We start from the raw sequence: 25,933 nt of genomic DNA, 5'->3' as shown, positions 1-25,933 counted from the left end.
ATGGCACAGAGTAGGAAACGTTGATTCATTATTTCTGTTCCCTTTTTGTTCTTGTCCCTCTGTTTCCGTGATCTCTGTCTCGAGATTCCTCCATCAGTGAAAACTATTTTTCTTTATCCATTTGTTCTGGATCCTTCATAATTTTGAACGCTTCTACTAATCTTCTCTAACGGGATCAGCCCCAGCTGCTCCAGACTATCCATAGAATGGTAGGCTTGTGAAATGGGGTAATGCTGGGTCTACATCAATGAGTTTTAGAGGAGTTTCATGGAAACTGGCGTTTCTTGCCTCACTCGAATGCCTCTATAATTTAATAAACCTCCATCCCGCAGCCTGGTTCATGGCCCCAAGATTATCACAGTCTGCAAGGTTACCTGTTCAGATGCAGACAGGGTGGTAGTGTCCTATTGATGAAGTTCATCGGTGAGTGCAGCAGGCAAGTCCTGGCAAGAAATCCCAGGCCAATATCTTGTCCCTCCATATTCGTCCTACCATATCTTTAATTTCTCAGCATTCATTTTCATCCACCGACTATTCTACTAACCTATTTGTGGTTGATGTCTGTCGCAGTTGGTGTTATCTTCCTCCTTATCGACCTAGTTTTGGTAATCCAGCAGATTTTGAAATTCTACTTGTACATCAATTGACAAAAAGTTCAGGCATCACTTGCTGGACTTCTACACCATCTGATAAACCCTATTTGCTACTGCCTGTTTATTGTTCCTAAGCTCATTTCCTATTTTTGCTAAAACTACACATTTTTCCCCCCACACCTCTTGATTTGCTCGACGTTCAAAATTTTATCGATCTGTTTTGTATTTATTCAGTGACTGAACACGCACAGACTTCTAGCTGGGAATTACCATTCATGGACACCAGCCACTTTGAAAATTAATAATTCCCACTTAGTCAGCATTGCATACAAACTCATGCTGTTTTTATTAATGTTTTACTACATTTTTATTTAGCTTTAGATTAGATGTCTTTGTATCTGCACATTACATTCCATTTGTCACAATGTGGTCGTATAACCTATCTTATTGAACCCTCATCTTCCTCCTCCTGGGCTTGCATTGTCAGCACTGTGCAACAATCCACTCATCTAAGTTACTGATACCCTTCTGATAACCTGTTAATCATAGTCAGGCAGATCAAGAAAGTCCCAATTATTCCGAGTCTTTCTTTTCTCTGCATTGAGTAATCCCTGCTAATTTATTCCCCAATTCCTGCAATCCACTTTTTTATTATAGCGATTAAATACTTTTTGTAAAATCAATATACCTGTATGCAACGTCAATAGGTTCCAGCGTAGCTGCACTGGCTAATTGTAACTTCAATAAACAAATCTGGTAGAATCGTAAAGCATGGGTTCCCTTCTATAAATCATTGTTCAGTCTATGCAACAGTAATGATTTTCTCGGTATTCTGTTGCCTTATTGATAACATTGACGTCATGCTAACACTCTATTTATTTTCTCTCCTTCCTTTCTAGAATAGCGGGGCCATGTTTGTTAATATGATAATTATTCTAAAATTACTCTAACTTTGGAACAATTCATCATCTGTTGCTAACTTGTTTTTAAATCCCTAGGTTGTAGACCATTAGGTCTGAGGAATTTGTTGGCATACAATGCCATTCATTTAACTCGTACTTTCTTCGAGAATCTAACTTCTTAATTCACACTAATCACTTGGTTCCCTATTATTTTCCAGGATTTTCTTTCTATGTTCAGTGCAAGAATTAAGAATTTGTTTTATTATTTCTGCCTTTTCCTTTTTTACCATTATAATTTTTCAAGTTTCCCAATAAACCAATATTTCTTTTATTTTTCCTTAGAAGCTTTGCAGTCTCTTTGCTAGTGTATTCTTCTTTTTCCTTATCACTTTATTCTCGCCTCCCACACAAACACGCATTTCTTCCACCACCCCCCCCCCCCCCCCCTTTCCTTCCCCACCACCCCTCTCTCCCCCATCCATCCTCTTCCACCTATATCCCTCTTCCCCTCCCTCTGGCGCTCTAAATTCACTCCTTCTCTCCTTACCCGAGACCCTTTTGTCACCTCATCACCCCTAGTCTTTGTCACTTACTCCACTCATCAATCAAATAAACCCCCCTCTTCAACTGTATCCACTCATCACACGCCAATCTTTGTCCCACCCCCACCTCTTTTCCAGCTTTCTCCCTGCCACTCTACAATCAGACTGAAGAAGGGTCCCGAACTGGGACATTGCCCATCCATTCCCACCGCAAATGCTACATCACCCGCTGAGTTTCTCTGGCTGTTTGTTTTATTCCTTATCACTTTCTGACTTGCTCTTTAATGAAATGAAAACAAACGTTCCCAGTTTGTACGATGCATTGTGAGTGGATTAAACTTTCTCCTTTGTTTCTTGCAGTTTGCACACCAAGCTGATTAATGGAGGCATCGCAGGATTAATCGGCGTCACCTGTGTGTTCCCCATAGACTTGGCAAAAACACGGCTTCAAAACCAGCAGAATGGCCAGCGGATCTACAGCAGCATGTGAGTACAGCCGAAGTTTTACCCCCCTCATTCGGTCCATCATTATGCATCTGATGTGTTTAAAACAAATAATAATCTAGTTCTTCACGGGAAAAAAAGCCTCAGACTCAGGAAATCTGAAATCTCAAGTGTTTCATTCCCAGCTTCTGTACTGTGCAAAAAAGAGACACAGATGCTGGAGAAACCCCGTGGGCCAGGTGACACCCCTGGAGAACATGGATAGGTGACGTTTTGGGTCGGGACTTTTCTGCAGATTGATGGTAGGGGGGAGGGGAAATAAAGCTGGAAGAGAGGAGAGGCAGGGCAAAGCATGGCAGGTCATAGGTCAACATGGGCAAGGGGGGATTGTGATTGGCAGATGGCTGAGCAAAGGCGACTTGATTATTGATTAGCAAGGGTGTCAAGGGTTGTGGGCAGAATGGGGTTGGGAGGGAAGAATAGGTTATCTATGATTGAATGGCAGAGTAGACTCAATGGGCCAAATTTCCTAATTCTGCTCCTATGATTTATGAAAGGCTACAGATGAAAACAACAGAAGGTGTGAGACAAAAGGACTCAATTGTAAATTGTGAGGCTAGAGGAAGGAGTGTAGGTGGGGGGGATGAGAGAAACAGTTGCAAACTCTCTCTTTCTGTACCATACATACTGCTTTACATAACCACTTTTGCTTTCTGGTTCTCCAGATGCTAATTCCCATGCTTCCTTTAACAGTGCAGGACCCTGGTTCCTGCACTCCTTATAAATTTGTTTCACTTGAACATTTATTATACCACTGTACAATATTTTTTAATAATGAATTGGTGATAGGAATATCATCCAGCCGGCACAGTGGCGCAACTGCTAGAGTGCCAGAGACCCAGGTTTGATCCAGACCTCGCATACTGACTGTGTGGAGTTTGCACGTTCTCCCTGTGATCACGTGGGCTTCCTCTGTGTGCTCCAGTTTCTTCCCATGTCCTAAAGACACGTGGGTTTTTTGGTTAATTGCTCTGTAAAAATGGTCCCTAATATGTAGAGTGGAAGACACAATTAATTGGTGTGAACAGGCGTAGGAGTTGGTGGGCTGAAACCTGTTTCGATGCTGTATCTCTAAATTAAACTCATCTCATATCTGTCAGTATGGCACCACCAAAATCTAAAATGTTTCATTTAATGGGAGTTGTTTGTATTTGCATTAACACTTTGCAGTTTTCGTGCATAGTTGGCATTTTGAACCAGTCATTCCCAAAGGGGTTAATTATAACCGTCCCATTCTGCTGTCAGCTACACTACTACATCCAATCTGATCATTGTGCTACTTTTGCTGTTAGATTGGGCTCTGTTTCCCCCCCAAAGCAAAGCAAGGTGATGATCAAAATTGAGTGACAACATCTGCTAGTTGAACAATAAACATCTTGGACACATGGACATGAGCGGAGGGTTGGAAAAAGTCCTGACTTTGAGATGGGAGATGCCTGCTTTGCTGTACAGATGAATTTGATGTCTGAGTACAGCAGCATTTAGGTTGTGGGAGGGATGGAGTCGAGAGGTAGATCAGAGCAGAAAGTGCCTCAGTGGCAGAGGATATTTTAGGGAAGAAATACTGTGTCATCCTACATGGACTGAAGAACTGACTGGAATAAACTCTAACATACTTGAGCTGTTTCTTCAAATTCATGTTCATAAGTCATTGGAGCAGAATTAGGCCATTCGGCCCATCAAATCTACACTGCCATTCAATCATGGCTGATCTATCTTTCCCTCTCAACCCCATTCTCCTGCCTTCTCCCCATTACCCCTGACACCCATACTAATCAAGAACCTGTCAACCTCCGTTTTAAAAATACCCAAATTCTAAGGCTAAAAATTATATGTTGTGAATTTTTTTAAATCTTAAGGTGCTTATTACACCCGTGGGAGTTACTGAATTGTAGAGGCTTCAAACAGATTTTTGGATGTAATCAGCTTTCAAGATTTTTTTGATTCACTCCAAAATATTTGTTCTTTTATTTTTCCTTCTTTAAATCCTACAATTTTCTCATTGCTCATTAGCCTGATCAGTTGATGACGCTAGCATGAGAGGGAAGAGTTGCAAAGTAAATATAGTTTCATGTTGCAGCATGTGATTGCTAATGGTGCATTGAAGGTCACCTCTGATATCATAGTTTGTCCTTGAAAATGCAGTACAGGGCGAGAGGCTGAAAGTAAAACTAACGTCGCAAAAAATGCACTTCTGTGCACATCATGTGGATGAATGAGCTTTAAAAAAATGGATACTGCCACATTTACATCACTAGTTCCACTAATTTGTGTACAGTGTTCAGACATTTACAGTGTTGCTAATTATTTAGAGTATTTCATCCTTGAGTCGGAAGTTCTGCTCGTTAATGAAATAAGGTTTGCTGTGAGTTGCATGTAAGCAGATTATAAACTTACAATTGAAAAATTAAAAATATTTTATCCACAACTTGATTCTGTTTACAGTTCTGGTATCAAGAGTGGAGAGCTGTGTTGATCTGGAAAAAGCAGAGGAGTTATGCAAAGATGTTACCAGAATATTAAGGACTGGAATATTATAGTTTTGGGGATGAAGATTGAGTTTGGAGGACAGAGGTTTAAGGTGAAGAGGAGGGGGTGGGGGAGATTTAATAGGAACCCGAGGGGTAACTTTTTCAAGTAGAAGGTAGAGGGTGTCTGGAACGAGCTGCCGGAGGAGGTAGTTGAGTCAGGTAGTATCGCAACATTTGAGAAAAATTTGGACAGGTACATGGATAGGACCGGTTTAGAGGGATATGGGCCAAATGCATACAGGTGGGTCTAATGTAGATGGGACATGTTGTTTGATGTTGGCAAGTTGGGCCGAAGGACCTGTTTCCATGCCATGTGACTCTATGGCTATATAGCTATTTCATTTGGAACGGAAGAGCTGAGGGAAGAATTATTTTGGGTGGATAAAATGAAGAATAACCTATTTCCTTTAGGAGAGGTATAAAAATCCAGAGATGGTGGGTTAATAATTAGTTGAAGGATTTTCTTTCAGGGGGAAGTCCTTTACATTGAGAGGCCAGTAAAAGTCTGTAACTCTAGTCTGAAAGCACGGAAGAGATGAAAACAGACACAAATCTTAAGCAATACATATGTCCTTGAAGAGCCATCATCTACTAGAAAGTGGGTTTGGATTCTGGTATCAAAAATGTGTAATATTTGCAAAAAGAATTTCACTCTGCAGGTTTGGAAACTCTTTTGACCAACACTGACATGATGGGTCAAGTGGCCAGCTTCTTGGTCATAAATATTTCATAACTTTGCATGAACATCGCAAATCCTAATGAGAGGAAAGATGGGAAATGTTATGGAATGGTTGTTTTTTGGTCTTTGCTGTTTCAGCTGTGCTTGTACAAGAGAGATTCTCAGTGCAATGTGGGGATGTGTTTGAAAGCAGGAGCTGAAGAAAGTCAGGAATGAGTAGAGTCTGGCTGGTATTTTGCAGTTTGGCCAAATTGGAGGCTTGGCATGTGAATAATCTACAATGTAACCAGGTATGACAGAATGATATACAATAGTTTTTCAGATATGATAGTGGCACTTAAGAGGCCTTTATACAGACACATGGATATGCTGAGAATAGGGGATATGGGTCACATGCAGGCCGAGGACATTATTTAAGTTTGCATCATGTGTAGCACAGACATTGTGGGCTGAAGGGCCTGTTCTTGTGCTGCACTGTACTATTCCAATGTTGACCAGATTTTTTTTTGGGGGGGAGGGGAGCGCTGGTCACTTCCAAAGGTCAGAAAGAGAATGAGCCTTGTCCCTCAGACTCACTCATACGGAATTACAGGTGCACAACCTTTTATCCGAAAGCCTTGGGACCGGACACTTTTCGTAATTCAGAATTTTTCGGCTTTCGGAATGGAAGATTTTTAGCGTAGATTTTAACGGCTGGCGCAGTGGTAGAGTGCTCGGCTCATATCCGCAAGGTCGCGAGTTTGCGCCTCGATCCCGGCAGTTACTCGATCGCGAGTTTGAGTTCAATGTAGTTTTTTCTTGCAGAATAGGAGAGAATAGGGAGGGTTAGGCTGGGATCATTCTCTGCGAGATGATCTTAGTGCGGGAGACAAGTGTAGGAGAGGTGTACTGACTGTGTGGGCAGAACTTTGGAAGTGATTGCCCACCATTCTCAAAAGCCGCTGTGTCTCCCTGTCCCTCCAACTCTAGAGGAAGCCGCTCCCCGATGCGCCGCTACGGCGACAAGTGGCAGTTCGCCCACAGCCCGAGCTGCGCCCCCTCATCCGCAACCCGGGTTCCTCTGGAGTTGGAGCGGGGCTGGGCTAGAGCTGCTGCTGGCTGTGAGTCTCTGGGATCTCCATGCTTGCAGTCGGTGTCCCGTTGGTCCTGACGTCTCCGGTCACCCCCCTGGAATGGAGCTGAGACTGGGAACTGTACCGCCCTTGCCCCCTCTGCAACTGCAAACAACCCCACAGTTCCCAGTCTCAGCTCCTGTACAGGGGGGTGGCCGGACACGTCACAGCCCGAGCTGCGCCCCCTCATCCGCAACCTCAAGACCAAGACGCACCTTGCACACCATCACCTTCTGTCCCTACGGGGAGCGTGTTCCTCTGGAATTGGAACGGGGCTGGGCTGCTGCTGGCTGTGGGTCTCTGGGATCTCCGTGCTTGCAGTGGGCCTGGGAGCCGGTGTACCGTTGGTCCTGACGTCTCCGGTGACTGGCACTGGCTCCGACGTGAAGACAGTGCAAAGCCCCCGCGCCGGTGCAATGGGCGGGGAGCTGGAGAGGGGAGGGAAGGGGTCACACACATGGCCGGGAAGCAGAGGGGTGTAGGTGGGGTGAAACTGAAGGGAACGACAATTTGCTGCTGCCTGCCCGCTGAGTTAAAAAGTTCCCACACAAGACTCACGACACACTGTGTATCGTGAGTCTACCGTGGGAACTTTTTAACTCAGCGCGCAGGCAGCAGCAGATTGTAAATTATTAACCCTCCCGCGCAATATACCCTCACCTTCTCTTTTATGAATGGGGATTTAGTTCCCCTTTCTTCGAGGACCGACCGGAGGTTCCGCTGTCACCTCTGCGGGCCGCCCTCGGTGAACATCTTCAAGGACCTTTCTTCAAGGACCGAAAAAATGTCCGCTATTCGGAGCTTTTCGTTATTTGGATCGTCGGATAAAAGGTTGTGCACCTGTAGTAGCAAATAGGAAAAATGCCTTCAAAATAAAATTAGTATTAAGATGGAGATAATGATCACCTACCCACCATGCTTAGAGCTCTCCTTATGAGGTGATTTATATACATTTGTTGGTGATTATATTTTTCATGTTGGAGAATGGTACATAAGTGAATCCTTTCATGGTGAAACTATTAAAGTGCAAATGAAAAATAGGTTGTCACCATGAAGAACTATTGAAGCAAATCTCCAGTATCTGTCTTTAAACTGTGAGAACGACAGGCATCAGTTACACAATCTATGAATACTTAAGGGAAAGTTGTAATTCTCCTTCTGTTTCAGGTCCGACTGCCTTATGAAGACAATCCGATCAGATGGCTATTTTGGAATGTATCGAGGTAAGTCTTTTTTTAATTTTCGGTTTTCTACTTTATTCTATAAGTATGCAGAGGGGTTCATAAATTGTGTAACAACTTTTAACTCCCAATCCTTCTGTGTTTGACCATCAGTAAGTGACTACTTGGTGTATCTGAATTACGTTTGTGAGGGTTTGATGGCTTAGAACTTACCTAAGTTGGGAAAGCAATGACTGGCAACTGGGAGTAGCAGAACCTATTGTAACAATTGTACATCTTTACATCATGAAGCCAGTAATGGACAGGTGCATATTCATAAACATTATTATGAATATTCAGCATTTGTTAAATCTACTTTGAAATCTGCAAGCTAAGTGCAAGAGAGCAAGAAATGTGTTGACCTCTGAGTGTCAAGAGATGGAAAAGGATAGAGCTGCAAATTATCAGATGTAGTAAGTGAAGTGCCTGGAAGGTTCCCAACTATGCATAAAAGATTTTAAATTATAGAATAACTGCACCACTGAGGGTGGCCATTTGGCCCATCGTGTTCATGCCAGTTCTTTGCCAGAGCAACTCGCCATCTCCAGCACTGGACCCTTTTCTATGATCGTCCAATTTTTTCTTCACCGACTACTGAACCAGTTCCCTTGTGAAGACCACAATTGAACCTGCTTCTACCTTGGATAAAGAGATATTAGCCACAAACTTGATGATGAAACAGATAGCCATGGCATTTTAAGAATAGCGAATCCCAGCGATAGATTACAAGGAGATATGAATGGACAAGACCATGGCAGGTGGATTTCTAGGTAGGCAAATGTGGTGAAATAATTTGGACATAAAATATGCATCGGAGTATTTTCTCAATTCTTTAGTGCAAGGTTATAAGGAGCAGCGATAAAAAGAGATTTAGAAGTCTATGTATCTATTGGGAGAAGGTAGATGTAGATTGGTCCAGCAAGGCTAGAGTGCACGTTACTACTGTAAAAAAAAACCCTAATAACTATAGGACACTGTATCTTTTACCATGGAGGAAGCATCGCACGAATTTACCAGAATGACACCTGGATACAAGGGATTAAATTAAGGTGTGATTACAGAAATACAGGCTGCATTCCACAGAATTTATAAGATTAAGACATGATTTGCTAAGATCACTGACAAATTGATCGGCAGGGAAAGTGATGTCTGCATCCTCAGCAAGCTGGGACTTGGAATTGTCTAAATAGTAGAGCACAGCCTTTCTGGCTGTTGGGAAGCATTTCACTTGCAGATCAGGAGATACTTAGAACCTGCTTTCACACATAACAGGTGAAGGGAGGTTGATGTTCATTTTGGATTGGAGTCTGATAAATTTTGTTCACAGGAACAAAAGCAGGCATAAAGTATGAATTCACAGATTATTCGTTTTTTTTAAATTGTATGACAAAACAAACTAAAGGAGTTAAATGGCCAGCTTCTGAGCTCATTTTTATCTATGTTCTTTGAACAAGGTGTCAGTGGGAACAGAGCAATAAGTTGTGATGCACATTGCTCCACATCACTTATTATGGGGCCCCCAGAGAAAACCTGGTGAATCCACCGAGGTAAAGAAAGAGACTCTAAGAGAGAGTAGACATGATTACCTTTTTAGATTTTTTAAATATATTGGCTGATTTAGTTGAAGGTTTTTAAGTAATAATAATAATAATAACTTTTATTGTCATTGCACATATGTGCAACGAGATTTGGTATGCAGCTTCCATCCGATGCCTTAAATTAAACAACTAATAAAATTTAGATTTAGATACCTCGAGAAACATGGTTTATAAAAGAACAGTAAAACAGTCAAAACAGTCTAAAGTGCAAATGTGTCTGTGTGACGTGACCATCCGAGAGAGACGGTTCTTGGGGGTGGGGGGCACTCAGCAGGGCCGTTTCAGAGCAGCTGTAGCTCTGGGGATGAAGCTGTTCCTGTTCTTGAGGATACACAGGTCAAAACATTATGTGCAAGCACATCAGGGAAATCTGCTCCACAGTGTCATCCTCACCTGCAGCATGCAAAGTTAGAGTGAGATAATCTGAATAATCGGTTCTGTATATCACTAAACTAAACTTTGAGAAAGTTAATTTAAAACTGAGTAACTGATCAACTTTTGAGAATGGTCCTGAAATTTTCAAAGGGTAGCTTGTCAGTGTATGTTCAATGGCTTTTGTAGAATGATGGGGAATCAGAAATTGATGGGGCACAGTCCACAGAAGTAGCTTGTGTAGACTAATTTTCATGAAGTTCTTTTTCTCACATGACTGCTCTTGAACTGCCTAAGGGGTTTCCAGCTTGAAATATTTCTGGCCAGTGGCTCTGGAAGTCCCTCCCAACCCTAATCAGGACCCTTTTTCCAAATTCCACTATCGCCAGAAGAAGGCATGTTCTTCAACTTCCAGTACTCTTCCCCTCCAGTACAATTGTTTATCTTTCTCCAGAAGTGAATGGCAATTTCTAATTTGTGAACTGCAAAGAGCAGCGAAATGCCCATGCTGAGCTTGAGCCAAATCGTGAATTAGGTGAGTTGACACTGGAGTTTGGAGTTGTTGGTATTGGACAAAGAGTGGAGGAATAGCAGGAATTGAAAAACTTGGTCGTTGTTGAAAAGCGGCATTCAATGACACTGGATGAGAAAATGGAATAGTCATTCTTCGCCTTAACCATTTGCAATGTAATATACCATACTTAGCATTAATCAATTTTCTGGGGGAAGCATTAGTCATTTTTCAGGGAGAAGAAGATACTAGAGGAAAAAGCATCACTTGTTCATGCGTCGGGAACTGGGTAGTTTTGGCATGACAATTCTACTGTCTTTGGACATGAATGTCCGGTTGGAAAGTAAAAATCCATTGATTAGGTAGCCACAATATGGGTCAATGCAAAACAAGTTGATTCAAACTGATATCCAAAAGATTTTCCTGCTGATCAGATGATGTTTATGCTTTCAACTGGAGGATTAGCCAGTCAAGACAATAGCATAGCAGAGATCCATAGATTGATTCCTGTTTTTTTCTCGCTAATTTTTTACACTCGAACCTTTAGCTTATAGTAGCATTAACTTCTGAAAGCTGGAGTGTTCCAGCTGCTTGATGCCTTCCAGTACTTCATATGAAACTATTGTTGATGAATCATCTTCAACAGTGAATCGTCATTTAATAGAGTGAGGGGGGGGAATGGAATGGAATGGAATTATGCCATTCCAGTAAACTGCTTGACCATGCTTAACTACATTTATGGACTCTATAATAGTATGCTTTATGGGTGAGAGGTGGACATAGACTGTACGTGAGGCTACTCTACCCACAAAGAGGTTGTCAAAAACATCTGAATTCATCGTTAATTTAGAATGGTTGCTACCATCACAAGTGAAAGCTCTTGTAATAAACTCTAGATATAGGTTGTTATTGCCATGGATGTTGCCACAATGTGGCCAATCATGTATACCTTGCACTCAGTGGCTTCCTCAGTAGTTTTATGGCTAAAGATTTAATACCCCACTTCTCCCTATCTCTCCCCTATGCGCACCCCACCCCACTGCACACCAATTTCTCCCTCTGTCTCCTACCCCCTTAAGTTAAGCTGCTCCTTTCCCTCCATAGTACACACATCCCCCGAGTTGCTAATTTCCCTTGTATCCCCCTACTTTTCCTTGTCCCTTTCCACCTTTGTCCCTCCCTCTAGTTTTACATTTCATTTTTCTTCTTTCCTTATCTAGCATCCTTTGTCTCTTAAAAACCTCCAGCCTTTGTCATTTACTTCGCCCTCCTGCCAAGCAAAATCCCCCTTGCCTGTATCCACCTATCACTTGTCAGGCTTTGTTCCGCCCCTACTTCTCTTTTCCAGCTTACTCCCCCCCAGCAAAGTCGGTCTGAAGAAGAGTCCCAACCCAAAACATTGTTTGTCCATTTCCTCGACAGATGTTGAACCACTGAGGTCCTCCAGCACTTTGTGTTTTGATCAAGATTACAACATCTGCAGTTTCTTGTGCTTCCGTCTTCCTATTCACCTGATAGTTTTGCTGCTGTAATTGCAACCATGTGGCATTATTATCACCTTGGCCTCACTGATAGGGTTTGATATGGTTCCTTCTAATATCTTTCCTTTACAGAATCATCCTTGGAGTCATAGAATGATACAGTGTTGAAACAGGCCCTTCAGCCCAACATCGGCCAACATGTCCCAGCTACACTATACTGGGATAGTCCTGGCCTCAACTGCCTCCTCTGGTACCTTCTCTGGCGGATGGTTCCATGCACCCACCACCTTTTGTGTGAAAAAGATACCCCACAGATTCCTATTAAATCTTTTTCCCTTTATCTTAAACCTATGAACCTTGGTTCTTGCCCTTATCCTTGCTCTACTTCATGCAATGATCAGGCATTTGTGATCTGAAAATCTGCAACAGTAGCTTCTCATGGATGTTCTCAGCTTTTGCTATTCCCTATGTTTCTATACTTAAAGTGCTCTTAAAATTTGCAATTTCTTCAAACTCTTACAATGCCTCTGGAATAAAATTGAATATAACAGAAGAGAACAACTTTGTAGTTTCAACCTCTCCTGGCTGACTATGTTCGACAACATGGCTTATGTTAGTAGAGAGGTCTGTGAGTAGAGAATAATGAGGTAGCTTTTTTCCATCCAAGCCTGGAATTCATCATTGAAATCTAGCAAATTGCAGATGCTGGAATCTTAGTAGGTTAAGCCACATCGGTGAGAAGAGAAACGGAGTTAACTTTTCGGGTTGAAGATTGTGAAAAGTTGGGAAACAAGCACTGACCCCTACAGTACTATATTAGTCACAGCATCCAACTTGAAAAGGACAATTTACTTCTGCTTCCTGCTGGTCAGCTTTCAGCCCATGCCAGTGCATTTCCCCAACCCCATGTACTCAAACCTTGTTCAACAAATTCCTATGAGGGACGATTTGGAACCTCTAGTGGAAATCAAAGTGCACACATCTACTATTGCCCCCTCACCTACTCCACTCAATACATCTTCAAAAAATACTCCAATTGATTAGTCGAAAATTATGTTTCATTCATAAATCCATGTTGACTATGCTCAATTGTATCAGTATTTTATGTGTCTTAATATCATGCCCTTTTATTGGAGGAATCAACATTTTCCCACCTACTGATGTTAAGCTAGCAGGTCGGGAATTCTCTGTTTTTCTTTCATTTGTTTCTTAAATGCGGGAAACATTCCAGGTTCTATAGAATTTTGGAAAATGATATCCTGACCATCCACTGTCTATATCTTGCTATTTCAAAATTTGATGGATCACTAAATTTCTGCAATTAATCAGCTTTTGTGCTCTTTAGCAATTATATGAAAAATTATTTCTTTCCTTAAATTCCTTGTATCTACTGGACCCTTGGTTCTGCAGAATATCCAGGATATTTTAGTTCAATTTTTTTTTCTATGAAGATGGGTGTATTTGTTTACATCCTCGTATTCCCTTTGTAAGGAATTCTGTGAGGAATTCTTGTTTTGTCTTTGTTGGTCTTTTCCTTTTTGGGTAATTCAATGGTTTCTTTATTGCCATGAGTACAGAGATACAGTGAAATGCTTGTTCCGCAAGCTTTCCACCAAATCCTACCACAGATGAATACAATAGATTCTCTTCTGAAGCAGCACACAAAGAGTTGCTGCATTCTGGTGCCATCTTGCAAGTTCCAAGTCTCTTCAACATCCGATCTCTGTCTCAGGCAACATGTAATTCTTGTGTATCTCACTTTAAGGCCTGGTGGCCTACCGGCACTAGTTCGATGAAGAAGACTCAGCTGTTTGTATTTGTTTCTTGGTCATTCACTCTTCTATTTCCCTTGCTTAGTATGTTTCCAAGTCATCCTTTGGGCCATTCTTTGGAAAGTAAACCAAAATGTCACCCACGTGACCAAAGTAATACATTAAAAGATGATTGTAAGAGATTAATCTTATTCATTGCTATTTTCCTACCTACAGAACTATAACGTGTCTGCTAAAGATATGAACATTCTAGCTTTTTAAAAATTGAACATTTTGAAAAATGTTTCTGTGTGTGTGTGTGCCACACACGTGACCAGTCATATTTAACCTCTGACACCTAAACAAGCATTGTCAGCATAACATATAAAAATTTCACTTGATAAACTGAAAAAAATATTAATCATATACACAGCACAAAACAATATTTCAGAATGAGAAGAGATGTATTCCCCAATTTTGCATCTTTTTGGCCACACACGTGACTGAGAACGGGGGGCCCTTTGCTGAATCCTAACATGTTCCCAGACCCAGTCCCGCACCTTTTCTTACAATTTTTTAGAAGCTTTTTCTTTTAAACTCTCTGCCACAGAGGGTAGTCGAGGCCAGTTCATTGGCTATATTTAAGAGGGAGTTAGATGTGGCCCTTATGGCTAAGGGGATCAGAGGGTATGGAGAGAAGGCAGGTACGGGATACTGAGTTGGATGATCAGCCATGATCATATTGAATGGCGGTGCAGGCTCGAAGGGCCGAATGGCCTACTCCTGCAATTTCTATGTTTCTAAACTGAATGTGTTCTTTAATATCTCCTGTGAATCATGGTTGGAAGTCATGGAGCAGTTTGCTGGTCCTCACATGCAGAAATCCTGCAAAAAGGAAGTACCCAAGGAAATGTACAACTAGATGTTGGAGTAAACAGGAACGACCAGTTCAGTTTTAAAACATCTAAACAACTCTTAACAGTTCAGGGGTGGGAAAGACAGTTGGCATGATAATGGACTGTTCATTATTAATTCAATTGCATTCAATTTCCTAGACAAATGAAGCTCCCACTGATTTTCTACAAAACAGCAGGCTATAGGCAAGGAGCTGAAACAACAGTGATTTTGTGTGTGACGAACTTTATATAATGTTGCTTCCTGCACACTCAGTTCCCACTGACACTCTGGAAGAAATGCAATGCCCTTTTCCACATGGCTGCAAATTAAGTCACACACATGTTTGCCTGTTATTGAATGCGCTGTGTTTTTATTTATTGTTGTTTATCCAACAAAGGTACTCCAAAGCAAAATTTATCCAGAATGCTTTTAGTTTTTCTTTTGCTCTTGAGATATGGGAAGTTCTGAGAGGAAACATATCTTGAAAAATGCCATTTTGTAACTTGATTCCACATAGCATAGTTCACCTAAAGGGCATACAACATGGATTGTAGGTTTGCATTCATGGAGACAAGTTAGCTGCAGATTTGCAGCACATTGGATGTAGCTCACAAGTTGCCAGATCTATTGAATTCTAGGTATCGGCCTACCGTATATTGAAATTTCCAGCCTTTGCTCTCTATTCCATAAGCACTGTAGATATAGCAAGTCTCGTGTAGGAAGAAGAATAATTGATTTTCTTTTAACTAAGAACCAAAGTTAAAAAGAGAGTGACGTATTGGCCGATATCCTTTGCAAGTCTGGTGTGGATTTGAGGGCTTGGAAGCGAATAAAGACACCCATTCTTGATTTCAACAAAGTGGATGTAAGTGTGGGAAGAACTATGCGTTTGGAGCACAGAGAGAACGGGAAGGAAAATGGAGCCCCATTGTGTAAGATAGAATCAGGAAAGTCAACAGGTAGTGTAGAGCTTAATGATCTTTTGATCTCTATGATGACGTCCTTTGGTTCGTACTACTATGGAGATGTAATGGAGTGTTTTTAAAAATAAACAAATGTTCTTGCAGAACATTTGATTTGACTAAATATGACTCAGCAGTTTGTGTGTATGTAATACACACACACACACACACACACACACACACACACACACACACACACACACACACACACACACACACACACACACACACACACACACATACACACATACATACACAGGTATTTTTGAAGACATTGACTTTAGGTGGATTCCATTTGCAAAGTAGCTAGTGATTAATGAGTTCCCCCTCATTCCCATACTGTTAGATATTTTAACCACAAAGGCAAGGAAGTCATCACAATCAAGCTCATTCCACTCAACTGTTTAGACATCGGTTTGTAATAATGATCACTCAATTGGATCAAAATAGCCAATTCCCCTTGCCTCTACTGTAGACACTCTGACATTAATTTTCATACAACTTCTATCCCTCCTCCCTGTTCTCAACTAAGGTGAGCTAATTCAGAAAGCATCGGTCAAGCTTGAGGCACGATGGTTCATGGAGTGATATGTATTGCCAAATAGACCACATCGCAATTTACTCACCAAAAGCGTATTGCTAGAAATCCTCTTTCAGTTTCAAATGAGTTTTGAAACCAATTACTGTTTATACTTTGGGTAAAATTTGTGCTTGTAGTAGAAAATGTGAGTATGCAGTTACAAATAAAGCCTTCAATTGTAGATGTGAAAATACTTTATTTGTTTTCTTTCAGAGTACAAGAAAATATGGGCACTCAAAAGACCAGTGCCACTTTTAATGGTATGGTAAATGCATAAACTGAAAGAACATGTTGCAACTGGGGAAGGATTGGGATTTGCTGAATTGGGGTTGCCTTTTGTACAGAATGGTGGAGGGATGTTTGAAGCAAGGCTCCTTTTCTTACTAACTGGTTTTATGCATGGTACTCCATTTCAAGTTGATGGTCTAAGTGTTTCTAGTAGTTTAAAATCTTTGAATGAAGTTTGCTTCTGTTTTTATTTCCAAAATATATTGCTCAACTCATGAAGTAGCAACATTTGGACCATAACATTGGCACAGGTCTTTTACTCTGTTATTGTTTTCATTCATGGGTATGGATAATGTTGGCAAGATTGTACTTGTTGCCTACTCCTTGTCCTGTCAAGGTGGAAGGCTTCTCCTTGAACTGCTGCAGTCCTTGTGGTGATGTTAAATGGCCAAATCCTGCATTTTGAGCCATTATCATTGAGGCGACCCTGTCAGGATGATTCCTATCACCAAGTCGCATGCCTTCTCCAAGAGTTAACAGTAATTATAATTTTGAGACAACTGAATAAATCATCGTGCACCTTACAGAATATTTCCATTTTCTCTGGAACTGTAGAGCCACTAAAAATGATTTATTGGATTTTGTTTCATTCTGTAAAATAAATAATCGAAAATATGTTGAACATATGAGTATTATGAAGAAAGGGTTATGGTTGAAGAGCATTCAGAAACTGGGTCTCAGGTAGCACTCATTAATACAGTGTGACATTGGTTCGTTTTTGCGAGGGTTTTCTCTCTCCACTTCTTCCTGCCGTGTGTGGCTGGTCTGACAACCAGTTTCGATGTATGCCCATTGCCTCTGTCATTGGATTAGTTGCTAAGAGACCTTCAGCAATGTTTTTCACACCTTTCAATTTTAATCCCCTTACTAGAAACCTAAACGGTCTCCTGCTGGATAGGGACTTTACGGCAGCTGAGTTGGCCAATTTGGTAAACTGCAAGATTGAATTTGCATTGCAACATTTCCCATCCACACAACCATATTATTCCCCTCTCCACACAAACTTACAATGTGGTGCAATCCAATTGCATCAGTGTGAAATCTTAAATTGACCCATGCTAATGAGCACTCATGGAATCCAACCTTTTGGGATTCACCATTCTTAATTTTTTTTACAGCTTTACAATGTATTGATATTGTTTATCAGCGACTTTCAACATTAAAAGGAAACATAAACTGAAGCAGAAACAGGAGATTTGACTCTTCCGTGTCTGTTCTGTCTTTCAACTAGATAATGGTGGACCTTTTAGCTCTGGGTCATTTTACTACACTAATCACGTAACCCATTGCTTCCCTCAATATCTAAAAATCGATCACTAGTATCTATAAATCTATTGTTTCTCATTATTGGATACCTAGAACACTTGAGGCTCTGGTGCAATCCAAGCATAATGTGACAATGAATTATTTCACTTCCTCACTTGGTTGCCATATTCCACTAGTGACTGACCAATGATGAACATGAGGTTTTCTAAACTTGTATATCCATGTCTTCCAATTCACCCCCACCCCCTCTCTTGACCTATGTCTATCTTGCAAATCACAAAAAAACCTCAGAGAATACAGGACTTTATAACCTCTGAATCATGTGGAGATGATTAGCCTTTATTTCCTCGAGCTCGGAAAGCCCAGTTATTGACCCTGCATCTAATTGTATTATAACTGGGAAGATCACCACAACTCACAACATTTATATTATCCATCACAAAAATGCTCAAATACAACTCGTGGATCAAGAGCTGATATAAATGTGTGAAATCAGGATAGAAAAGTGGAATTGAATTGTGAAAAATGTGACCTCTGCATACAAGGGTCTATTCCTGTCCTTGAATACTGTGTGAGATTGTACATCCCACTCCCATGTCTCTGCTATGTTGTACCATGCCCTGCTGCCAGTGAGTGTTCGCGAATGACTGTACATAGTATCTCCCTTGTGAAGAGTTGCATCTCATCCAATTCATCTGTATTGATATGATAGTGTCATAGAGTCATATGTTTAAAACATGCCCTTCAACCCAACTTGCCCACATCGTCTAACATGTCCCATCTACACTAGTCCCACCTGTCTGCATTTGGCCGATATCCCTCTAAACGTATCAGATCCACGTACCTGTCTGAATGTTTCTTAAACATTGCTATAGTACCTGACCCAACTACCACCTCCAACAGCTCGTTCCATACATCCACCACCCATTGTGTAAAACAAAAAGTTATCCCCCAAGTTCCTACTAAATCTTTCCCCCCATACTTTATGTCCTCTGGTTCTCGATTTCCCTACTGGCCAACAGCTTCTGTGCATTTACCCTATCTATTCCTATCATGATTTTGTACACCTTTACAAGATCACTCCTGCACACCAAGGAATAGAGTCCCAGCCTGCTCAATCTCTCCCTATAGTTCAAGCCCTTGAGTACAATGAGAAGAAACTGTATAGTAAAACTCCAGTAATCTATTGTTTAGATGATTAAGAATTTGACTTGCTGTGTGATTTTAAACATTCCTCTTACAACATTGGGGCCCTAGTTCCTGCACTCGCTTTAAACTCGTTGGGTTCATTGAAAAGAATTATTAAACTACTATGTAATATCAAAAAAAAAGACCATAGAACTTAGAACAGTATTGTATAGACCAGGCCCCTCGGTCCACAATGTCAGTGCCAAACATTACCCCAAGATGCTTCAACCTCTGAATTCAGAAGGGTCCCGACCCGCAATGTCACCTACCCTTGTTCTCCAGATACGCTGAGTTACTTCACCTCTTTGTATCTTTTTTTTCCAACTTTTGAAATACTTGTTTTCAAACTTTCAGCATGGATGCCACTGGCAGAGCTGATTGTGACAGATCCCCAGGTTGTGTGACTGAATGGGCTGCTTGCCACTTCAAAGGGCATTCATCTGTCAATCCATTGTTTTCGGACTGAACAGCTCCTTCCTAAAGGAGATGAGCAAAACGCTTGAGTTTTCGCACCGAGCCTGACAGCTTTATGCTAACGTCCATTTAATTTTCTGTGTTTATTTTTCATGTCAAATTTTCAAATTCTCATTCGCCCACAGTAAGATTTAAACTCCTGCTCTTTGGATTACTACTTAATTTAACATGACCGCAACACCGGCCGCCATGACCTGGCTTTCAGTAAAAAAAAATAAGGTTGTGGTGAATTTTATGTACAGTACATGTTTGGCTCTGTGTTTATAACTGCCTTTGGAAGACTCCCAATTCCATTGATATGTACTGAGTACTTTCAAAGTTTCCTGAGTCTGATTTTCAAGACACCGCCTCAGTGGTTGGGGGTTGCACCTGGTTGCACATCAGAGATTGCTTCATCCTCCACCCTTTGTGTTGTTGCAGGAACTATCACCTGCAGATCTCCTTCCTCATCTGGCAGTGAATTGGCCCATACATGCATTAGCGTTTCACACTTCAGTTGCTAGTGATGCACCGTATCCCATTGGCAGCCCTGTTTCTGCTGATGTTGGGGATGTAGGTTCATTAAAAACCTCTACCCTCCAGTCTCCTTGAAAAAATATGTAGCAACCAACCAGTGAGTCTGGCACAAAAAGCTGGAGTAATTCAGCGGGTCAGGCAGCATCTTCGGAGAAAAGGAACATGTGACGTTTCGGGTTGAGACCCTTCTTCAGAGACCCAGGCGAAAGGGAAACGAGAGATATAGAAGGTACATAGAACAAAGGAATGAAAGATATGCAGAAAACAACAACGATCAAGGAAAGCTGGAGCCCACAATGATCTATTGTTGACTGTGGGGTAGGTGATAACGAGTTATACAGACAGTGAAGCTCAACAGGACGACAGTGAAACTAGTACGATGACTAGGGTGGGGGAGGGACGCAGGGAGAGGAGATGCAAGGGTTACTTGAATTTAGAGAAATCAATATTCATATTGCTGGGTTGTAAGCTGTCCAAGCAAAATATGAGGTTCTGTTCCTCCAACTTGCGTTTGGCCTCACTGGCATTGGAGGAGGTCCAGAACAGAAAGGTCATTAGTTTAGTTTGGTTTAGTTTAGAGATACACTGTGGAAACAGGCCCTTCGCCCATCGAGTCCGTACCGACCAGCGATCTCTGCACATTAAGAATACTCTACACAGACTAGGGACAATTATAAATGTATACCAAGCCAATTAACCTACAAACCGGTATGTCTTTGGAGTGTGGGAGGGAACCAAAGAAAACCATGCGGTCACGGAGAGAATATACAAACGCCATACAGACAAGCACCCAGTGTCAGGATCGAACCCGGGTCTCTGGCGCTGTAAGGCAGTAGCTCTACCGCTATGCCACCATGCGCCCAGGAATTGGAAGGGGAGTTAAAATGTTTGGCAACTGGGAGATCACCTAGGCCAAGGTGGACTGAGCGAAGGTTTTGCAGCTAATCGATGGCGTAGTCTGCACTTGGTATTGCCGATATATATATGTATAGGAGACCACACCTGGAACAGAGGATACAGTAGATGAGGTTGGAGGAAACATAGCAGCATATACAAATTGGTGCAGGAGTAGGCCATTCGGCATATTGATTTAAACCATTCAATATAATCATGGCTGATCATCTAAAATCAGTACCCCGTTCCTGCTTTTTCTCCATACCCCTTGATTCATATAGCCCTAAGAGCTAAATCTAACTCTCTCTTGAAAACATCCAATGAATGAGCCTCCACTGCCTTCTGTGGCAAATAATTCCACAGATTCACAACTCTGTGGGTTAAAAGGTTTTTCCTCATCTCAGTCCTGAATGGCCTACCCCTTATTCTTAAGCTGTGACTCCTGGTTCTGGATTCCTTCAACATCGGGAACACTTTTCCTACATCTAGCCTGTCCAATACTTTAAGAATTGTATATGTTTCTATAAGATCCCCTCTCATCCTAAACTCCAGTGAATACAAGACCCATTCCTTTGTCAGTCCTACCATCCCGGGAATTAACCAGGGAAGTGCAAGTGAACCTCTGTCTCAGCTGAAAGAACTGTTGGGGTCCCTGGACAGCCAAGGGAGGAGGTATAGGGACAGGTGTTGCATCTCCTGCCAGTCTGAAGAAGGATCTCGACCCGAAAAGTTACCTATTCCTTTTCTCCAGAGATGCTGCCTGACCCGCTGAGTTCTTCCAGCTTTTTGTGTCTACCGATCTAAAACAGCATCTGCAGTTCGTTCCTGCACAATGAGTCTGGCAATTCTTTCCTGGCCAGTCTCACCTTCATTGGAATCATTTTAAACCATGGTAATGGCAAGAGGATAGAAATTGTGCAGATCTGAAACACTTAAAGGGGAAAATCAGTTATGATCTCCAGAATATATATTTGTGTGTTTTTTTTAAAGCTGGTCAATGGATTTTATTGGCAGCAATCTAAGGTCATGTTTTCTTTTCCCCACTTATTTTGATTCCCATTGCTCTGATTCATCACAGTTTTACCAGTGTGCCCCTATCCCATGCAATGCAGTGGCAACTTGGCCACTGTTTATTGTTGGAGCTGCTTCATAATCTAGTGCCAGAGACACAATGTCCTTGCTGGGATAATTGTTGAGTGGCAACTATCCTATGTTTGCATCGTTTAAAGCCGATTAGTTTAGTTTAGATATACAGCAGGAAAACTGGCCCATTAGCCCACTGAGTCAACGTTGACCAGCGATCCCCATAAACCAGCACGAGGGACAATTTACAATTTTTACCAAAGTGGGAGGAGGAAACCAGAGCACCCGGGGGAAACCCATGCGATCATGGGGAGAACGTACAAACTCCGTACAGCTAGCACCCGTGGTCAGTATCTAACCCAGATCTCTGGAGCTGTGAGGCAGTAACTCTACCGATTTGTCACTGCCACACCCTGTTGCCTCTTGAAGTAGCAGTATGAGGATGCACCATTCCTGTGTTTCTCCTCCCACTTGCTGACTAGCCCATATCAGTTTAGTTTAGTTTATCGTCATGTGTACTGAGGTACAGTGAAAAGCTTTTGTTGCGTGCTAACCTGTCAGCTGAAAGACAATACACGATTACAATGGAGCCATGGTTATAGGGAAAACGTACAAATTCCATACCGGCAGAACCCATAATCAGGATCAAACCTGGGTCTCTGGCGCTGTAAGGTAGCAGCTCTACAACTGTGCCACCGTGTGATCCTATGCTAAACATCTCTAAACTAAAACTCTAAAAAACTAAAACAAGGCACCGAGGTGACAGGGGGACCGCCTGAGACCACCATTAGAGAGCAAGTGAGGGTCACGTTGAGGCTGGGTGCTGTAATAGCACAAGAAGGTGCCAAACATCAGGTTTCCCTGGCTTTCTGCTGGCAGTTTGTGGTAAACCTCTTCCTGGTGCTGTACGCTGTACAGACATACCTGATTAGTTTAAGCTTTACTGTCACTGCAAAATCATCAGCATCTCTTAGTCAAGTCCAACAGCACCAATAAGGAGAGGACTTCTCTGACCCTAGAAATAAGTGCTTTGTCAAACACTGCAAAGTGTGAACATAAAGCTCACTAGTAAACAGTGGTTATGAAATCAGATAACGGTAGAGGAAACTGGGACAGCCCTGGTTACATAATACTGTTACATTTCTCCCTGTTAGAGACCTTACAGCACTTGAAACGATTTGCCTTTGTACATTGAAACGCCCTCAGTTACATGACCACTGTTTCTCCATTGGTTCACTTCAGCACTTAGTTACCCAACCCTTGAACAAAGGCTAAATGGGCAATACTGCCTTCCTCTGTGTTCCTTTGGGAGGGGGCGCGTGTGTTCTTTTTTTCCGTAAATGTTTTTTATTAGATTTTCAAACAAATGTACAATTTACAAGGGAAGGTAGAAAGCTCAAACAATTTAAAAAACACTTAAACAAAATTATCAAATTAAAATATTAACATTTTAATCTATAATATATTCAACCTCCTGTGGTGACCAGCGTTCACAGAGGCGTGTGTTCCTTGGGAGTGTGTGTACCACTTCTCGTGCTTGTGTGCTTCTCTTTTGGGAGTCAGTGTGTGTGTGAGTGTGTGCTTGTCTTGGGTGAGTGTGTGTTCCACGGGGGTGTGTGTACCTCTTCTCGTGAGTGTGTGCTTCTCTTGGGTGAGTGTGTGCTTGTCTTGGGGGTGAAGTGTGTAACTGCATTGTGGCAAAGGGGCTGCTCAAGGCAGTAAATGAGTATGTCACACTCACTCATACTCTGACTCTTACACTCACACTCACACTTGTACACACTTCTTCTCCCTGGTGTGATTGGAGATACTGAACTCTTTTAACCATCATTGTTCAAATACATGGTAAACTTACAATCTTAACAAATAAATGTTCATTGACATTCTAACATTGTTCTAATTGCACTTGTGTAACAGTGACATCCCATCTGAGTGAGTGTTAGTGTTGTGCCGGCATGGAACCATTCTTTGAATGAAGAAAGAAGGATTATAGAATGATATATCAAAATAATGTCATAATTGGCTGCATGTCCTCTGAAAAATGTTTGATGCTGAACAGCCCACATAAGAACTGCAGCCTCTTTCAAAGCTTCTCTTACTAACCATACATGGTGCTCATGCTACTTCTAACCTCACTGTCTGCTGCCTCGGGTTGTTTTCATGTAAGATTTGAGAGCTGTCACTGTGGAGTCACAGAAGCATAGATATCTTAATTAGTTTTGCTTCGTGTTCGTGTACATGCACCTGTTGTATTTGCTTTCTAGCTTTGAACTATTATAAGTTGAAGATCTCAAGAGAGAAAATCATTGACTTCTTATAACTGGAAATGATTTGTTGTGTTTTCTCTCTTCCCACCCTCTCCCACCTCTATTTGTCCCCAATCTGCATCATTCCAGGAGCTGCTGTCAACCTTACCCTAGTTACACCAGAAAAGGCCATCAAACTCGCTGCAAATGATTTCTTCCGTCATATCCTGTCCAAAGATGGGTGAGTAGAAATATCTTTTGACACAATTGAGCCAAATATATGGGGGGGGGGGGGGGGGGGGGGGGGGGGGGGGAAGAAATCTCTTTGCCTGAGGTTCAGCCAAGCATGCAGGCACAGCTAGATACCCCTGACTGACTGCTTAAGAAATCACAATCATCTTCGTTATGCATTGCAATAAAAGTGGGGATTGTCGAGTCATCTCTGCTGACTCAGTTGATGTTAATGGAATATGTGGTATGAAGTATTAATATATGATTATGAAGTATGTTTTAATGTTGGAAAGGAGCATCTCTACACACTTCAAATTATGAAATTTCACCTGAAAATCATTCCAATTTGACTAAACCCCACATTAATTAAATAATTAGTTAAATAATTCATCTTACTACACATGTCACCATTTAAAGCCACATTTCTTGCACTTCCATTAAGTTTTTGGGTGCAAGATTTATAATTTCCTGCACTGGTATCTCTCAGTCTGGGTAGAACCCCTAGAATAATACCAACACCCATTACAGCAAACCTTAACTGATGCAGGTTACCATGTTTGTATCTCCTTCTAAACAATCTTCACATTTATTGTTTGCAAGAAACATTCTATTTTACTGATTAAAAAAAAAAAGTTTCATTTAAAGAATGTTGATATTGCTTATAAAATAACCCCCATTCTTTTGCCAGCTCAGTCTTTGGTGCCTATTCTCGTTTTAACCTTGTAGACAGTCAAAGTCATCTGCAGCTCCACTGCAGAGATGCCAACAGATGTTTCCATACGTAATCACTGTGTACGGATCATGGCTATTTCCGATATATGAGAAGCAAATGTCCAGGGATTAGAGATCCATAATAGCACGACAAACTGGTCATCTCCGCACGCACTGTCTCTCTTTCACAAGCTCCGTCTCTTTTTCTTGTGCTCTCTGTCTTTCTCACGCACTCTTGCGCACTCTCTTTCTCTCTCGCACGCTCTTTCTCTCCTGCTCTTTCACACACTCCCTCTCCCTCCCTCTCTCTCTTTCTTGCACTCCCTCTCTTTCTCGCACTCCCTCTCTCTCTCTCTCGCACTCTATCTCGTATTCCCTCTCTCTCGTACTCCCTCTCTGTCACGCTCTCTCTCTCTCTCTCGCACCCTCTCTCTCTCTCCACTCCCTCTCTCTCTCAAGATCTCTCTCTCTCACACTCTTTTTTTCTTGTACATTCTCTTGCACGCTTTCTCTCACTTTCTCGCATGCTGTATCTGCCACTCTCTACCATGGTTTATCGCACTCTCTATCGCACTCTGTTTAGGTACTAACTCTTTCTCTTCCCCGTCCGCCTCTCACCTGCTTGACTTCATTTGCTCCCTCTTAAAATTCAACTCTTTTTTCAGAAAACATGTTTCATTTTCTAAGGATGATTCATGTACAGGAGCTTTTGAATATAATGACCACAAAGTATGTTCTGTTGTAAGAGAAAGGAACTAATTACTTTTCTACAAAATTGAAACTCTCCTATTAGTTGTACCT

At 41.7% G+C, this 25,933-nt stretch overlaps 2 protein-coding genes across 3 annotated transcripts in view; one reads left to right on the top strand and one right to left on the bottom strand.

The window, feature by feature from the left end:
* rplp2l (ribosomal protein, large P2, like) overlaps window positions 1-12,953 on the bottom strand; it is a 140,762-nt gene extending 127,809 nt beyond the window's left edge. Inside the window, exon 1 of the mRNA XM_055649686.1 lies at window positions 12,948-12,953. The gene's annotated coding sequence lies outside the window, so the exon portion shown is untranslated. The remainder of the gene's footprint in view (window positions 1-12,947) is intronic.
* The window catches only part of slc25a22a (solute carrier family 25 member 22a), a 113,423-nt gene that overhangs the window by 59,041 nt on the left and 28,449 nt on the right, over window positions 1-25,933 (top strand). For both annotated transcript variants that reach the window (XM_055649682.1, XM_055649684.1), the window contains exons 3-5: window positions 2,398-2,523; window positions 8,031-8,086; window positions 24,341-24,431. In XM_055649682.1, the coding sequence (XP_055505657.1) occupies window positions 2,398-2,523; window positions 8,031-8,086; window positions 24,341-24,431 (273 nt within the window). The remainder of the gene's footprint in view (window positions 1-2,397; window positions 2,524-8,030; window positions 8,087-24,340; window positions 24,432-25,933) is intronic.

The sequence above is a fragment of the Leucoraja erinacea genome, chromosome 18, assembly GCF_028641065.1.
Source record: "Leucoraja erinacea ecotype New England chromosome 18, Leri_hhj_1, whole genome shotgun sequence".
Classification (NCBI taxonomy): Eukaryota; Metazoa; Chordata; class Chondrichthyes; order Rajiformes; family Rajidae; genus Leucoraja; species Leucoraja erinaceus.
The sequence above is the reverse complement of the archived record's forward strand: the minus strand, read 5'-3'. Positions and strand labels throughout refer to the sequence as shown.